The sequence below is a fragment of the Phaethon lepturus genome, unplaced genomic scaffold (genome assembly GCF_000687285.1).
Source record: "Phaethon lepturus isolate BGI_N335 unplaced genomic scaffold, ASM68728v1 scaffold14340, whole genome shotgun sequence".
NCBI lineage: Eukaryota > Metazoa > Chordata > Aves > Phaethontiformes > Phaethontidae > Phaethon > Phaethon lepturus.
This window is the reverse complement of record NW_010514116.1, coordinates 5,839-24,136: the sequence shown is the minus strand read 5'-3', so window position 1 is coordinate 24,136 and position 18,298 is coordinate 5,839. Positions and strand designations below refer to the sequence as shown.

Below are 18,298 nucleotides of genomic sequence, written 5' to 3'. Positions count from 1 at the left end.
GCAGAGGAACGGGGGGTATTTCCCAGACAGCCGCGATGGGCACGCGCCGCGTTCCTCGAGGAAGCCGTGGGCCCTCTTAGGAAGGCAAGGACAGCTGCAGGCTCTGCTCTCGTCTGCCGTGCGTGTGCAGGGCTGCAGCTCTCCTGGGATGCTTCCCGTTGCTTTTCCCTGCAGGAAGCTGAAGGTTAAATAGAAGGAAGGGTTTTCATGGTTGTATTCTGAAATTCCGTAAAATCCGTAAGAAAGATGCACAGACTTCTGCAGCTATGGATATCCCCAAACTCGCCCCGAGTGCGGCTAAAATGATTCCCCTCTCACCCCTCAGTCCCAGGGACAATGGCTGAGTCACTGGCAGGTTGTGTAGGGCATGTGAAAGTCAGAAACCCCGTGGATATTTTCATAATGTGCAGGAGAAAAAGGAACCTCAAAGTCCACATGTCTTATCGAAGTTGGGGCTGTAAGATTGAAAATTGCTCTGCCTGTTTGATTTTTGTCTATGAGGCTTCTCCTTGGGGTAAGGCAGGACGGGTGAGATTTTCTTAAGGCATCTTTGACCGCCAAAATCAGAGTTACTCTGTAGAGTAAATTATTGTAGGCAAAATAATTACAGAATAATCAGAGAGGATTAATTAGCAGAGCAAACAGCTTGTTTGCAGCCAGCTGAGAGGAGACCAACTATGGCATAGCACTGCGACCTTTGCATGCATATTCTCTCAGGTAACTTCCTTTCAGGTTTTTTCTTCTTTATTTGAGTCAATGAGGACTCAAAGCATCTCGTAGCTGGTTTGTCTTTAAAAGTGTTGCTGCACAGTGTCAGAAGTGGAGCAACGTATCCAGGGTTCCCTTAAAATAATTGAAAATAATAAAGCTATGTATAGGCAGAGACATTTGGGACAAAAGTAAATACAGATGTTAGACTATATTTGCTGTCTAGTGCAGGGGCAATGGAGACCAAAAAGTTATATCAGTGCCAGGAAGCCTGACCATCTCCTAAACCCCATCTGGGTTTCATTTTGATATAAATTTGCAGCCTAGAAGGCCAGCCGTCTCCTGGGCCGCATCCAAAGCCGTGTGGCCAGCAGGTCGAGGGAGGGGATTCTGCGCCTCTGCTCCACTGTGGTGAGACCCCACCTGCAGTGCTGCGTCCCGCTCTGGAGCCCTCAGCACAGGATAGACATGGACCTGTTGGAGCAGGTCCAGAGGAGGCCACAAAAATTACCAGAGGGATGGAACAGCTCTGCTGTGAGGACAGGCTGAGAGAGTTGTTCAGCCTGGAGAAGAGAAGGCTCCAGGGAGACCTTATTGCAGCCTGCCAGTACTTAAAGGGGACCTATAGGAAACATGGGGACAGACTTTGTAGCAGGGCCTGAAGCGATGGACATGGGGTAATGGTTTTAAGCTAAAAGAGGGTAGATTTTGACTAGATAAAATGAAGAAATTTTTCACGCTGAGGGGGTGAAACCCTGGCACAGGTTGCCCAGAGAGGTGGTAGATGCCCCATCCCTGGAAACATCCTAGGTCAGGTTGGACGGGGCTCTGAGCAACCTGCTCTAGTTGAAGATGTCCCTGCTTATGGCATGGGGGTTGGACTAGATGACCTTTAAAGGTCACTTCCAACCCAAACTATGCTATGATTCTAAATTATCGCCTACATTTAGGTCTGCAATAAATGCTTCCTACTGTAGGGGGAGCAAACAGTCCTTCAAAACCATCTGAAGCTGGGGCAGGTAGCCTTACCGCCCTGATTCACCCTGGTGCCCCAGAGTGGATGGAGACAGCCTGCAGATTATGCAGAGCTGGCAGAAATCTCCAGTCGTCTTCTGCTCTTGCTGGTCTGGGATTACCAGCTTGCAGAACAGCGCTTCTTTCCCTTGAAGGTTTAGAAATCTTTGAGGACATCTTGGATTTCGACAGAGTATATCTAAATTGTTCTGGCACCGTCACCGAGTTAGTTTATTGAAGCTGTTGCTGTTACTTTATTGCTAAATAATAACTAATACAAAAAAGATGTTGCTTCTTATGCCTGCTCAGTTCACGATGTAAAAACTGCATATACCATTATCTCAGGGCTATCCAGCCAGTGTTATTGCAGGTTCTGCTAAACTGCAAGTGTAAGTTTGTGGCTGCAGCACTAGGAGCAAATGACCCAGCAGTGAGATTTACTTGGGATGTTTTTGAGTTATTCTTTTTTTTCCCTTAGAGCGACTGTTGGAAATGTTGGTACAGCTGATATTTCTGAGTTCCTTGAGCTATACTGAGTAAAAAAATATTGTATTCTACGGTAATGCAAGTAGGTATAAAAAAACCATGGATTTTTAACCGTTTATTAAGGTTGGTGAATAGAAAGAAGACTGATATTGTCATTAGAGCTGTGTAGTTAAACCAGTTATAGTTTTTAACCTATAAGCAACCTGTTCTTTGAAGAGAGAGGTCAAAGTTGTATTGAAGTAGGTAAGTAGATGGCAACCTGTTTCCTGCTCTGCGCATGACCTAGTAGACAGACCTCAGTGCTGATCTGTATTTGGCCTTTCCAGTAAATAGACTCTTCTCAAAGTCAGTTTTGTTGTCGTAAAGCAGAGCCTTTTTCAGAGAGCATGGAAAGCTTGGTACTAGCACCTTACACATCCTACTCTGAGCGAAATCTGCCACGCAGATAGTGCCAGGCAAATTCAGTCAGCCATGTGAATGATCCCAGATTTGCCACTGAATTTGGTGTGCATTTAAAAATGTGAAGAGCAAAGAGAATTTAGCCAGAATTAGAAGATAGTAGAACCCACCTAACACAAAAGGAAGGCTGGCAGTTTGATTAAAACTCTTCTTATCTCTTAGTGTTGTCTTTCAGTAGCGCTTGCTGGACATTTTAACTTTTCATGTTTTATTCACAGCACTAAATATGGCTCGTTATAAGTGACTAATCTAATGCCCCAATCCTGCAACAGGATTATGTCAGTAATCTTTTTTTTTATCCACAGTGGGGCTTCCTGTGGCTCCAGCAGTCCATCCAGACTGATCAGAGTGCAGGACAGAGGCTGACATGACAACAGAAATTTATATAAGCCAATGCATATATGGAAAAAAGAAGAATAACAGAATGATGAAGATTGAGATAAAGCCACACCAGTTATTAGTGTATAATATTGCCACATGGGTTAACAGTAATTTCCTTTAAAGTTTGTATTACTAGCATTTATGCAAACTACAAGACTTGAAGGTTTAGTTTTGTCTCCTTGCTCATTGAGTCCTTAGTCTCTGCTGACATTGCAAGATAAATTAATTATGTGAAACGTTGGAGAACAGTATTGAATTGTTTACTCTCTCAGTCCTCTCTTATCCTGCGTATCAGAAGTGTAATTAAGCTGCAAGCAGACTTTGGATGTGAACAAGTTTGTTAATAGAAGCCCAAGTTGGATTTGTACTCATGAGTGATGATTTTTTTTTTTTATCTTTTTTGCATTATCCCTGGATAATGGAACAAATTTCAGCAGTGAAAACATCTTTAATTTTACGATGCAAAAGCTTAGTCCATTGAAGTTCTCTTGGTGAAATGTTGGGCAAATGACCTACGGTGGTGGATGATCAGACATATTTACAGAGACCTGAAGTGACATTTTCACATCAGGAAAAATGTCAGTACATTTAAGTCAAGTAAAATTATAGACATGTTTATGTTAATGTCTCCAGGTCTTCCTCTTTTTAAAGAGATCTTTCTTTGCTTTCTTATTCACAGTCACTGTTAATGCATTGGAAGGAAAAGACTGTAAGGAATCTGTCAAACTGATTGCAGAAAGCACTAATCTTTCAGAAGAACAACTTGCTTTCCTCATTTCGGGCATGTATACCCTTCTCCGAGAAGCACTGAGACTCCCCTTATCAACTTTCAAACAAGAAGTAAGTTCTGGGAGTACTTGGAGTCCTGATAAAAGTTGCATCAGACGCGAGTTACCATCTAAACCCTGTTCGCCAGGGTGGGGAGCTGCACATAAAAATGTTGCTCCAGGTTAAAGTGGTTGGAAGAAGCTGTTAAAAATCTAGAGCTTAGTATTTCCCTTGTTGGGTAAATTTACAGTGAGCTTTTTGGAAGCATATTTAAGCTTTGGGAAAGAGATTCCTGTATCTTTTTCTGCTTCAGCATCTTGTTTGTTTCCAAAACAAGCAAACATGCAAACTGTTTGTTTTCACTCTTAAATTAAAATCCCAAAATAAACCATTGCAAAGTGTTATTTCATTGGCATCAGCTCTCTCTCTTACCCTAACTGTGTGTTCACACATACCGCTCATTTTGTCCAAACTTACAATTTCTGTAAGTATTTGTTTGCCTGCCATTCTTCATACTTCTGCTGTAGAGGAAGGAAGATCTTAAGGCCAGAACAATATAGTGGAAATTGGGAGAAAGTGCTATTTCTGTGTAGATCCATTACTATGGATGTTCTGTGTGAATATGTATACATCTGCCATGTTTTCAATCCCTGTTCCTTCTTCATGGCTATTTGCTTTACTTTTTCATGTTACTTTACCTTACATTTTTTCTTTTTAAGTGAGCGAGCGAACCACTTCTGGGCTTCCAGCACCTCTCTCGTTTAAGATACTGTTTTCATATTTACCCCGGCATACTGGGAAAGCTCATATATTGCAGGAAACATAGTGAAAGTACACTTTTAGTATTCAGAGCTTATCTTTTGCCACTTCCTTTCTGTTGCCATAGTTTAAACAAGTTACTGCAAAACAATTTTGAGAATAAGGGCACATAATTACTCTAAAAGAAGACTATGTTATGGATAGCTACATAAAAGAAATGGCAGGAATGTTGTTTTCAAAAGTAAAGGCTTCCAAGAGATTTAGGTTTTTAAAATTAGTTTCTCACAACTTGGTTGAACACTTCCAGAAATTCTTCTCAATATGTAACCTGTCATTTCAAAACTACTGGCACTTGAGACTAAAACTTTTTGGGGGAGATACCAAGCAAGTAACCACTATTAATTTACTTAGGTAAGAAACAATCTTTCAAGACTATATCCTGTAAAATTTCACCTTCCTTGTCTTTCTAGGTTTTTAAGGAAGACCTAAAGGAGCTCAGGTATGCCTGTTTATGTCTGGTTTTTTAATCTGTTTGTTTTTTTCCTTAACTTTTATGTAACTGCTTCCCCGAATCAACTTTTTACACAATGAAGTTGGTATAAAAATTACCTGTAAATAACACAGAATACATCTGTTGCCAAATGTCATGTGAAGCCAGAGGAAAAAAACAGGTGTTGTGTAAGACTTGATTTAGCACTGAGCATGAGCAGTAAATTTCACATGCTGGGGAGATTGGTCTAATTTAGTCTGTAATGTAGGTTATGCAAATGTGAGTGACCTTCTCTCTGCCATCCCCACCTTGCCCTGCAATATTTTTTAACATGTTTGGTAAGACAGTGGTAACATTTCAGAAGCTAAAAAACTGCCCTACTTTTTTTTTCTTCTTTGAAAGGCCAATGATACAACGCTCATGAAATCCTACCACCTTGTTCAGCTACGATCTCTCCTGCCCACTACCCAAGAAAGCGTAGCATTTGTTACAGACTTATTCTGAACAGACTGATACAGATTTTGACTCTTTCTGAATAGAGGTTCATATCCTAAAAGCTAGACGTCAGATGCTAATAATCTTTATAGGTTTTCCCTTATCTCCATATTCAGTAGCAATGAGAGAATAACAGCAGTTGATGTTTTCATCTATAGAGAAACGTCTGCACCAAGGCCCAATTATTTTAAAATGCTAATTTCTCATAATTCTTAGCATTCTGATTGCTACCTAGGAGAAATAGATATATATGTTTCTAATTCTGTCTTTTTTCATCTTTATTTGTCCGTTAACCTGCAAATTGGCTTTCGTCTCAGACTGTTCTGCAGAGTCATAAGCATAATTTACTTTATGAGCAACTTCAGGCAAGTTAAATCTGCAGATTTAGACATGTAATCGGGATATAATTGGGGCCATGATGAAAGGTGCATTGCTAGTTGATACAATTTTGTCTGCAGCTCAGTGCTGGAGTTTGGCCTGCCTTTTGTCTTGTGAGCTAAAACGCAAGCTGCTTCCTCTGCCACGTCATGGAGTTCACACCCAGGTTAAAGTAGGTCAGTAAGAAACTGATGAATTGCTTTTGACCCAGTGGGAGTTGGTGTTTTTTTGAGGTGCACACAGAATGTGTTCAGTGTGATTAAGGAATAATGGAGAGCACTACTAAAAGCTCCATGCCAAGTTCTCTCGGGGTGGGTGAATATTCCTCTATTGAGCAGTGGAGAGAGTTGGAATACAAGGATGCCCGAAGTCACTGGCTGGGCTGGCTGTGTACACTGGCTGTATCTAGAAGTACAGACTCCCGGGCCCCTGTCCTTGTAATTTGACCACACTTTAATGCCTTACACTTTTGTAAGGTTTTTTTGCTTTTTTATTTTTCTCATTTTATGGATTATTCATGGAAGTATGAAGACAATTTGCAGTCTGGATGATCTTTTTCATATCCCTTATATCTTGAAAAATCTTGTTTATCTTGTTCTGGTTAACATGACTGATATAGCAGCAATAGTTCAGGTAACTGCATTTGTGTTGGTTGCAGACTTCTATGTTTTATGTGCTGCTCGTTGCTGCTATCCTCCCATGATTCTCACATTATTTGGACTCTTCTAACTTCCATCTCTGACAGTCTTATTTCCTGTGAGTAGCTCTCTTCACCTTGTGGCTAAACTTTTAGAAGACTAAATAGCTTATTCTACTCTCAAGCTATGATACTTAGTAAATTTGGTAGCACCTTTAGCATCTTTGATTCCTATGGGAAATGTAATTTCCTGTGTTTCTCAATGCACTTGGGTTTGGAGATGAAATACCTGCTCGTTTTTAAGGCACCTACTAATTACATGCAGACACTTACCCTTCTGCAGTGACTCCTGTGGGTCATCCTGTGATCATGTGCATGAAGAACACATGTAATTGCTTGAATGGCAGTGTCTTGGCGTTACTGGCACACAGTGTTTGGGCAGGTATTTTGCATTTTAATGCAGAAAAATGGCTTATTTCCCTTTTTTTGTTGTGTCATCTTTTAAAAGGTTTGAGCTCCGAGCCACATTACCTTTTTTTCACCTTTCCTGAATTCTGTTTCCTCCAGTGAAGCTGAAGATTGGACTAATTGCACCCATATAAAGTCTTGTAATTCTAAATGTTCTCGTGATGCAGCTGGTCTTGGCTTCTAGTTTTGGTGGAGAGAGGGGCTGGGAGACATGCCCACTTCTGACTAATTAGATCAATACTACTGGTTTCACAGGGTTGCCATTTTGTATCCCCTATTTCTTGGCCTGACTGGCTGAGCCAGTGAGAATAAATTCCCTCTAAATTATGGGTGCTATTTTTTCCCCTCCCCTCTGTGGTTTTTTAATAACTTTATGGCTCAGGCCCATAACATGGAATTGAGACATCCTCACACCTTCTTCCTTGCCCTTTGAGTCCCTTCCTTAGAATATTCCTTTGAAAACTGATTGCCATCTGTAGCTCAGGCCTGAGCTGTGACATGTTCTGTGTCTGATCTGCGTAGTGTGCGACTGGCTTCATGTAAGCTGCTCGAGCCAGGAACAGAATTTTCAGCAAAATCATTAACTGCACAGCAAAAAATAATGCAAGCTAAAAGGTAGCATTAATGCTTCTGTTTTAATAACACTTGCTCTTACAGTTGAGCAAGTATTGTGATAGGTATCATAATAATCATATTACAACCCCCTGTTTCCAGCTGTTCCTCTAAGTACAGAGGATATTCGGCCACCATCAGGATGGGTTAAGTGATACACTCGCACAGAAAGTATAAGTAATGTTTGCAGAACTAGTCTTGTCTCTTCTGAGGGAAAGACAGACACATGCAGCAAAAAAAGCACCGTCTAGTCCCTCCTCCTTGCTTCCCAGTTTGCCTTGCTAATATGAATTCAGTTTTATCCAGGCACCATTTAAAAATGTGTTTTAACCCCACTTCTTCCATTAACAATTCAATCTCCAATAACTGCTATGTCATCTTCCCGCTGTGTGAGCTGATGAGTTGTTTTTTCTCCCATCATTAGACACTGTAAGCCCTTTAGGACAGGTAATTTCCTTGTTTGCTTTGATTTTTCTTTGATATACCGCTGTGTATCTCAAGCCACTGGTGAGTAATGTCTCTGAGCACTGAGTCATGTTGAGTGCTGGATTTAACTGTGGCAGCAGGAGTAGTTATTTCTCCCACTTGTCCAACCTGCCTCTCTGTAGGAGGTTACTGTCCCTGTGGCAAAGGCAGATGAATGGATAGGGTTTGCTCTGCAGTCTTTGCAACTCACAGCCTGATATATTGAACTGAAAATCAACAGCAGCTTGTTTGTAAGGCAACAACAGTGTCACAGGAATGGTAAAGTGGTGGAGAGGCATAGGGTGGAAGGAGTGTGAGTTAGTTTATTTGACCAGTTCTCATGGTCCCCACCAAATTTATGCTTGTCCTTCCCGTGTTAGATATGCTCCTTTTGTAAGTAATCTTAGCTACAAGGACCTCTTTTTACTTTTGAGGGAGCAACTCATTCTGTCTTCTTTTCATTACACTTCAGGTGAAAGTGGAATTACATGTGTAGGTTGTCAGAGCCATCAGTAGAACTTTCCTTGACTTTACTGAGAAACGTTAAGCAAATACAGGGTTCTTTTGAAACTCACTGTTTCCATACAAGGTAGGACAGGAAGATGTAATACCCTTTTTAGGGTTCTTGATATAAAAACATAGGCTGTCCTTTTGAGATCCTTGAGTGAATCAATACTGAAGTGCTTGCATAAGAGCTGATGGCAATTTTAAGCAATGGAAGATAGAAAATGTTGACACATTTTTGTGTTCTGTAATAGATTTTTTCTTTTTTTGGTAGCCAAGGCCATATATTTGTGGTTACAAAACACTTAACTATTTTGTATTGCTCTTCTCTTTAAGGATACCAGAAGATTTCATCGTGGACTTTTCCAGTGTAGTCTTTGGTAACAGGTTAGTATCTTCATGTATCATGCATTGTGCAAGCAGCAGGGTTGCATAGAGCTCTGCTGACAAAAATCCCAGGCCTGTTGAAGGAACAGCAAAAATTCTCTAAATTAATGAGGAAAAAGATTTGTCCCTTTATTTTGATTCAATATAACACATCTGTCATGCATGGCTATATATATATGTAGTAAGTAGCTTGCATGCCAATTTTCAGTTTTTCTGTGATCATCAGCCATCAGTTTTTATAACGTTCTGTAGCCTCTGTAGGGTGCATCAATACCTACAGATGAAAAATGCGTTGCAGAATTAAGCGTTTTTACCATTGTTACCATTGCATGTTACAGCAAAAGTGAAAGACTTGCTTTGTTGAGAGGCAAGCTGCATAGGCCTTCTACATGCTGTGGTTTGTGGAAGGTTTCTCAGATAGCATTTAATCAAGTCTTAATGTACAATTGAATTGGGAATTCACACCAAGTGACTTGATGACACGAATGAGATATCAAGTGCTCTGCTAGCTGTAGTGTATTTTCTAAGCAGTATACCTCAGTAGCTCCAGAGGAAGCACTAAACAAGAACTTTTTGACCTATCTCTTTTGTCCATTCTAGGGATTCATTTTTTCTACATGGTTCTCTGCTCAGCCATAAATGTCTCATATTTAGCTTATTCTACATCTAGAAATTGCTTGAACTTTTTGCATATGCAACTTTCTTTCTTGAAACTTGAGGTCACTCAGCACATAGCATCACTAAACCAATGCTGCTCCAGATACTCTGTATGGAATCCTGACAGTCATAGTTGTGGTATTTCAGTTACCCTCACAAGAGTCTGAATGCTGCTACCAAAGTTAAAAATATTTTAAATTTCCTTGGTTAAGATCTTGGCTTAAAGCTAAAGGTTCTTCAAGTAAAAATAAATTCAGCCTTCTCATCTCTTCTTTGCTCTTCTGCTTGAATTATAGGTGTTAAGAACGCAAAATTCATGGTTGCAAAGTGGAAATATTGTTTGCAGTGGAGAAAGAAGATAAATTTAGATGTCATTTGAAGCATGCATGATTGTCTGTTTTCTACTGTGAAATCACGATGCTGGAAAATTTAGCTTTTTCTCATTTCGAAAGCTGTGAATATCCAGTGTAATCTTGCTCTGTGTTTTGAGATCAGAGAAGAGCACCTCAGATTTGATTCTAGACAGATCTGCTTTATAATCTTAAATGTAACACTGAATCATACATATGCTCATTGAGTTGTAAGTATACATGATTGTGATGGTAAGAGAAGTATTAGCATCTGATCAAACATTCAGTATGAGCTAGATAACGCAGAAAAATACATTTTTAATACTTTTCCTGGCATCTTATCCTATTTTTGCAATTGTTCATTAAACAACAGCTCTGAAGTACTGGAAATTTGACATTTGTATTTCTGTGTCCCCACTGTTCCATCAAGCTATATAGACTGAAAGGAAAGAAAAACTTGTCATATTGACACTATCAAATAACTGCATGAAATTAAAACTTTTTTTTTTACGGGAAAAGATAACCCTAACTTTCCCCTCTCTGAATGTTTATAATAAATGTACTGCTTTTTTTTTTTTTTTTTAATAGCATAGCTTTAGTTTCTATCAGGAGGGTGCATTCTGTGTGCCATTTGTCAGCATCTCACACATACCAATTTATTCATTCTCCCTGTTCAGTGGCCTGCTAGGCATATCTTGTTATGTGCATAGGGAACCATCCAGAATGTGTCTTCAGTTTTGATATGGTTAGGTCAGCTGCTGTTCCAAATTATCTAATCTTTCATTTTGAAGTGCTCTTCTGTTGCATCCTTTGGCAGATCATGTTCTTGTCACCAGGTGTTATCATCCTTTCCACATACAATTTGGATGGTCTCTAGCTGATCCATGGTGCTTTACTTGTTCTAACTTCTGCTTTCTGCACTATGTGCTGACAGTATATGACAGCTGTTGGCACAGAGTGTTTACAAAATGTAATTACACTCTGTAGGTTTTGGATATAAGATCCATTGAGTCTTTTCTGCTCCTTTTTGCTATTCTTCTTAGAAATCAATGACTTGATGAATGGCCTGTATAATTTCTGTATGTATGTTGGCCACTGTGCACATTCTGTCATCCTTACAGGATTCTTGCAGTTCTAGTTGTGATCTTGTCCAACCTGGAAGGTGCTGACAGAAGTTTAAGCTAAGCTACAAAAGCCACAACTCTTTCCAAGGGAATGGTACTGAAGCACAGTCCTGACCAGAACTAAAGCTTTGTGGTTTGGCCACAGAAATGCTATAGCTTAACAATATTCAGAAGCTTTAATGTTTGGGCATTGCTGACCTTTCCCACCACTGCTAACTAGAACATCTTCCTGTTTTCTGTATTCTTTCTTCTCCCAAAATGCCAGTGCTGCACTGAATGGACTATCTTCCCTTGACGGGAGTTAGCATGTCTTAGGGAAGCAGTAGCATTGTGGCTGTTTTTAGGGATTCCCCAAATTAAGCAATACTCCAGCAGCGGCTTGACGCTGAGGGAAAGGCCTGTTCTCATTGTTTAATCCTGCTAATGACTATGCTAGACTCTGGCTCCTCATGGTTGCATCCAGATGTGACGACCTACTTCCTATCCAGTAGTTGACAGTGAGTAAGACCCAGCTGATCTATTTTTTCTGCTCATTCCTTTACCATACTGTTAGGAGTGTGTGTCATTTCTGACACCATACACCATCACCACCACCCCAAAAAAAGGATAAATTCTTTCTTATATTGCCTTTGCTAAATGCAGGAGTATTGGAGGATGTCAGCCGGTCAGTCCTGTGTACCTCATCAGATCATTAATCTTTCTAGGCAGTTTCTAAAGGCATCAGCTAACTTGCACACAAGAACCTGAGTAGGGATGTTAGACTATCATCCCTACAGTCATTGATTTGTTCAGAGAGGATTCCTTTCTGATGTGAAGTCTGTAATTAGATTATGTCTAACACCATGGATAAAGGATGTAACGTTTCTTATCCTGTCCTTAGCAGGAATACTGGAGTAACTTTGAAATGTACCGTAAATATCTTCCAGAGACATGGGATGCTTAGCAAAAAAAAAAATATAGTAAGTAACATGAAGCCCAGACTAGCTCCTGAGTGGACCAGCTCAGTGACCTCACTCTGAAGACATTTCTGCATATATATCTAAAAATGTGTGATTGTTACGTCTTTATATCAGATTTGGCTTGTTTACTTACCCAGAGCTTAAGATGCTGTTAAAATTTTAAAGATTGTCAACTATCTGAAGTTTAATCACTGTCAACTGTATTTCCTCAGAGAAATAAACTGAGACTTGATCAGCCTGATTCTTCCTGCAGTATGAGTAATGAACAAAGTCCTTGGCTTCTTACACATTAGACTAGACAAAAGTTGTGAAGGTTGTGCTGGGTTGGCAGTGAACATTATGTAAGGGACTTAAATAGTTTGTAAATGATGTTGGATTAGCAAGAACCATTGAGTGGTTGTTTGTTGGTTTTTAAGTATGCTTCAAAGTACACCCTAATATTCTGATATTTTAAAACATTTCTGCTCGCTAATACCAGATGCTTTCTGCGGAAGGAGCAGTGTGACCTTATTCCAACTTTTTTGCTCATCTGTCTTGTTCCTGCTTTCTTGTTCCTATTGGATGTGCATGAAGGCAAAGATACATTTGCAGGTGCCTTTCTATGCCTCACAGTTGCATATAATTAAAATAATAGATATGGTGGGCACCACAATGACTCTTACTAAACTTCATAGTGACATCAGTGTACTGCAATTACACAGAATCACTTGGTCTCTTTTTTTTAAGATGGACCATAGTTAAGCATAGGAAAAGTGGGTAATCTGAGCACAGCTTTCTTAAATACACAAACCCTCCACTCATTCAGACCTCTCTAAAAGAGGATAGATGTAGAAAAGAAACAAGTTCCAGACAGGTTTGTTCTGAGGAATCTTATTTTCTCTTTAGATTGTTGTTTCTTTTATGAATTTGCATTTCAGTCTCTCATTTCGGATTTACTCTGCAGGCGTCCTGCTTCTGAAGGCACAGCTCTGATACAAGGAAGTAGGCTGCCAAGTGTCCAGGACTTCAAGTGGAGAGTGGACGTAGCTATATCCACAAGGTATAAAAGAGAAAAGAGAATGCTGCATGACCCTAGAAATCAGTTTGCCCAAGGTTAAACTGACTTCTTGTGCTGCTTAAAAATGTCAATAGTGTTAAAATATATCCTGCTGTTAGGGATTGGCATGTAGCATTAAATGGTAAGATACAAAGGGGATTTTCTGAACAGTGGTAGAAGTCAGTTTATATACAGGTTACTGCTGTTAACATGGACCTGACAAAAGGCTGATGCCTTCATCTTCTGCTAATGATACTTTTTAGGCCCCTTATTTGTTTTGATCTCTAAAACCTCTGTACTACAAACATTTCACTCAAAGTTTGAGTCTCTCTTTTAATATTTTAAAACTTAATGGAGCTGATAAAACTCCACTGGTCCTCAGAGATGTTGGAATAAATTAGGTGGATTGAGCCTCACGCAGCCAGCCAGGCTCTCAGTTTCACTGGAGTGGGGGAGGGAAATCATCTATTCAACTTCTCAAGCAGACTACCACACGCATGTTAAATGAAATTACTTTCCATTATCTGTACAATCTGCTGCAGATTCTACGAAGAGAGGCTTCAGAACAGCACCTTTACACTGCCATAGTTATGCAATTGGTCATTGATGTACCTCCTGGTTTCTTTCACAAAACAGGAGTAAAGGCCTTTGTGATCATCCTGTTTGTGCCTGCAGTGAATAGCCTCTTGCCATATGCCACAGCAGAGGCAGCTGGGGCACGGACCTTTGGCAAGAGCCAGAAGGAAACAGAAACCTCCTGTCTGTGCTGTTCCTGGTCTTTGTCTAGTTCTAACCAAGATGGACCAAGGTGAAAGAAATTGGAAGATGATGCAGTATTTCTCAGGAGTGTAAATCGTTAGCATGAGTGACTTCATATTGCATTCATGAATACCTGCATCTGAGGGAGAGCGCAGTCTCATTGCTGCCATAGTTGAGAGGCCCATGGGTAATCAGGGATAGTCTTCCTGAAATCAAGAAAAAAGGCTCCTAAAGTGAAAACTGTAATGGCCACAAGCTGCTAGTTCAGGTGACTCTCAGATGAGCAGTGCTGTAAGCACCACACAGGTGTGTATCACTATGCAGAAAAAGTCTCTACCTATAAGAGAGCAAAATATACAGATAAACACCCTCAGGCACAATGCTTGCAAGCTGCAGGCAAATCCTGTGATTTGTTTTCCAAACAACACAGGAGCAATACATTATCCTTTTCTATTTTCCTTCCTCTTATTTTCCTTTCCAGTCAACCTCCCCACTGGGAATTCATGTTTATCATCCAGCAACAGCCTCTGCGAAGAGGTATGGCTTCTGGCTGTAACGCCTGTCAGTACCTGAGCAGGCTTTGGCAACATTGGTTAATGCACGCTGCACAAGAATGACTCATTTCCCCTCTTTGGGTCATCAAATAAAATAACAACCCACAAATTTAGGATGAAGACTGGAAGAGCTTGATTCCCCAAACGAGATGGCAGTTGAAAGTAGGAAGGGTTGGAAAGGATCAATGCAGCATGGTAAACTGACTAAGAAAACTGTGCATTATTACTAGCAGTACTTGGTCAGCTCTTATCCCTATCACAGTTCCACTAAACTGATTATTATGTAAAATGAAAATGCTCATAAATTTGCAGTTACTAAACTATTTAAAAAATTTTTAATCTCAATACTGAGGTAAATTGGACAGGACTCCTATGTTCAGCCAGGTACAGGACTCTATGATTGAAATTACTCATGTTCTATGTGTAATTCTATGTCTACGTGAACATCTTAAATTGTTAATGTACAATGCTGTACTCATCACACTGCTGATGTCTGTTGTTATAATACTAATAATGTAAATAATTTCAGCTCACTGGCCCGTGCACTTCAACCGTCCATTCTAATGATGATGAAGCTTTCAGATGGGACAGCTCATCGCTTTGAAGTAAGTCTGATTGCCATAATAAATAAAAAAGAAACCACTTCAAGTTCTTTTTAGAAAGTTGAATTACTATTTAAAATATTAAAGTTTTTGTAAACAACGCATTATCGTTGCTTGGTTTGCTTTGGAATCCTTCACGTTCAGTGTAGCTGCATACAATAACACCAACCAAAATCATTTCATACTTTGTTCCTACACACATTTTGCTGAAACCTCATTTGTTAGAAGAATATTAATTACTGAAAAGCACTGTTGCATAATATCTGGTTTGATTAAAAATTACGGTTTTGTTATCAGCTGTAACCTTCAGACCTGATGGTGGCTCTTGAGGGCAGGAAGATTACTAGGGTAGTTTATATGATGTTACACTTCTAAACCTCCTACTTTTGGTAGAGAATGGTAACATTCTCTCTGGTGGCAGAGGTAGTTTTATTCTCTTTTCCTTCAGTACAATATTTGCTGCTAGAAAGAAAGTAAAAAAAAACCAAAATCTTTTTGCTTTTTACCTCCGAATTAGTCAGTGGCAGTATTTATGACATTGTATGTAAAGGCTTGCTAGAAGATGGCATAAACTCTTCCGTATTTTTAACCTTTGAAAAATAATGCTATTTGTTCTATAAATAACACGGTGCATACAGGAATTCAGTGCACAGCAGGCATTGTTATATTTGAACCCTGTAAAGATTTTGGCTTCAGTTCATGCGTTAGCAGTAGTCTGGAGGAAGCACCAAAGCACTGTGGGTTGAAAGAGGTGGACTGATTTTACTGTTACAATGCTTCACAAGAAGGCAGCTATTGAGGAAGGCACAAAGTCTGTGCTATATTGCAAAGTGTTGAGGTTGTCACTTCACAGAAGATCTAATTCACTCCTCTGTGGACAGTCCAGCTCAGAGCATCCCGTATGCTCTGTTTGAGGTCTTCCATGGAACTTAAATGATGCCATGGATTTCAGGTTAACCCTTCACAACAGGGTAAGTTTCACTTCTGAGAATAAAAACTAGTATATATTCTTTACTGTTTAGATTTGGGGCTTTATTTCCTGGTATGTAATGTCAAGTCTTGGTCTTGGTGGCTTTGTCCTGGTTGTTTTGGTTTGTTTTGGGTTTTGTTTTTTTTTTTTACTGTAAGTCTGTGGAAGACCGTTTGCTATTCTGCAGAGGAGATGTGTTGGTATGCCTGTGTGGTATGCACAGAAGTGCAGATATCTGATAGCAAACAATGTGCTTCTCTTACAGTCAGCTCTTTGCTGCTGCTTAGATCTGGCTGTAAACATGACTTCTGTATCTGACAAGTGGCCTTCGTGGAAGATGATTCCGTTATGAACAGTTTTAAAATGTGTATGCCACAGGGAGAAGTTACACTCTTTGATCTCTTGGGTTTGGTTTGGTTTTTTAATTGCAGTGTGATTTCTGACAATGAAGATTTTTTAAAAAGCAATGGGAATTGCAGCGTTTCAAGTCTTGTTGTATAAATGTCAAAAGTGAAAAGGACATGATGCCTTTTTATGCATTTCTGATGCATATGGAAAATGCAAATCAGATGTTGGATTCAGATGTTGGATTCCTCTCACATAATTGATATCTGTGCTACAGTAGGCAGAAGGATGACAAGGGACTCTGACAAAAGAACCGCGTGTCTTCAATGTAGTCAAAGTAGTAGAGTAAATTAGGCAGTGCTCTGCAGAGCAGCCTGGAACTAGCTAGGCTGCCGTTGGTACTCATGTGAGCACATGTGTTTCTGCACTGCACTAATGTTTATCTGTGTCACCCAGTCTGTGCCTGTGCTCAGATGTGGTTCTCTGTCTTAACAGATAATAGACTTCTGTCCATTTGGCTTCTCAGGCTTGAAATGGTAGTGTCATTAGTCTCCTGCACAGTTGAAAATGTTTTGTATATTTAATCAAAATCTTTTGCCTTCCATGTACAGACAGTGCCCAGTCCTCTTTGCTCTTGAGGTTGCTGCCAAGTCTCTCGCTTTGAGGCTCAATTCCTTTCTCCTGCAAGTTTGGACAAGCAGAATATCTGGAATTTGTTGCTTGAGAATTCTGTAGGCTTCACGACCTTCCAGGTGTCTTTATCTTTCCTTCCAATCCATGACTCTCTTAGTTCACCACAGCAGCCATCAGTTTATATTCTGGAGTACCTCCTTTCTCACATCAGGCAGTATAGAAAATGTATTTTGTAGCTGTTATTTCTGTTTTTTCCCACTCTCCCTTCTTTTTCATCCAGATGATTTAGCTGAATTAACTTAATTTTATTACCCTCAAATCCTTTGTCTTAAGTCTTAAAATAATTGGTGGTTTGTTTTTTTTTTTTTAAGAGAGATTGGGCTGACACTGTGGAATGTTCTCTATCCATAGGCATGCCCTAGTCAAAGTTCCTAAGATGTTTCATGTTTTCTAACCTGAATATTCTGTTTCAGGTGCCAGTTGCAAAGTTTCAAGAGCTGAGATACAATGTTGCCCTTATACTGAAGGAAATGAATGATTTGGAGAAAAGGAGCATACTGAAGATCCAGGACTGAACACTTTTAAATTGGGAGTTTATAGAACAGATCTGAAACCATCAGTGTGTTTTGTGAAAGGCAAAGCAGGGGACTATCATGATTTTGCCTGTTTGAACTGCAGTATAGCATTTATGATGTCTGCTGTAAATATTTTTTTCTATTCAAGTGTTAAAAGCACAAGGCTCTTTTCATAAGATTTAGGAAAAACAAAAAATATATCTATGAAAAAGTATAATGCTCTTTGCGAGCATTTTTGCATGATTCATCAAAACATTTTTAAAGGAACTGTCTTAATAGATGTAAGAGTCATTTATTTCTGGTTATGATTCATCACTCTAATTATTTTTGAAAGCCTGCTACCGGAAGCCCCATCAATGTGTATCATAAGAAAGCTCTGCAATATCTCAAATAAAAAATAAAATTAAAAAAACACTCCTGAGCTGTGAACTTGAGTTTTGCATAAGTACAATTGCTGTCTGGCTTCTCACTAAGTGACTGAGGTATAGCTACAGATACTTAAAGGCTAATTTTGAAGAAAATTTGAAGTCTGTGGATCAAGAAAGAAGTGTCAACTGAGCTTGCTGAACTAATACCATGGAATTGCAGAAGTGGAAAGGTGCAATCTAAGTCTTTATCTGATTGACCAGAGTGGGCTAAATAGCAGTAATCTCATAGATTTCTAACTGGAAGCGCCTGCCTCGTTTCATGTATTTCCTTTATGTTCAGTGTGAATGGAATCAC

General features: G+C 39.6%; 1 protein-coding gene across 1 annotated transcript; it reads left to right on the top strand.

Moving 5' to 3' along the window:
• The first annotated feature begins 3,727 nt into the window (after positions 1-3,727).
• LOC104615170 (COMM domain-containing protein 5-like) lies at positions 3,728-17,973 on the top strand. The gene is made up of 6 exons (XM_010292078.1): positions 3,728-3,888; positions 5,046-5,074; positions 8,961-9,011; positions 13,045-13,140; positions 14,980-15,055; positions 17,474-17,973. Exons 1-6 carry the CDS (start codon positions 3,832-3,834, stop codon positions 17,573-17,575), a joined length of 411 nt encoding a protein of 136 aa, XP_010290380.1. The 5' UTR covers positions 3,728-3,831; the 3' UTR covers positions 17,576-17,973.
• The last annotated feature ends 325 nt before the right edge of the window (positions 17,974-18,298 follow it).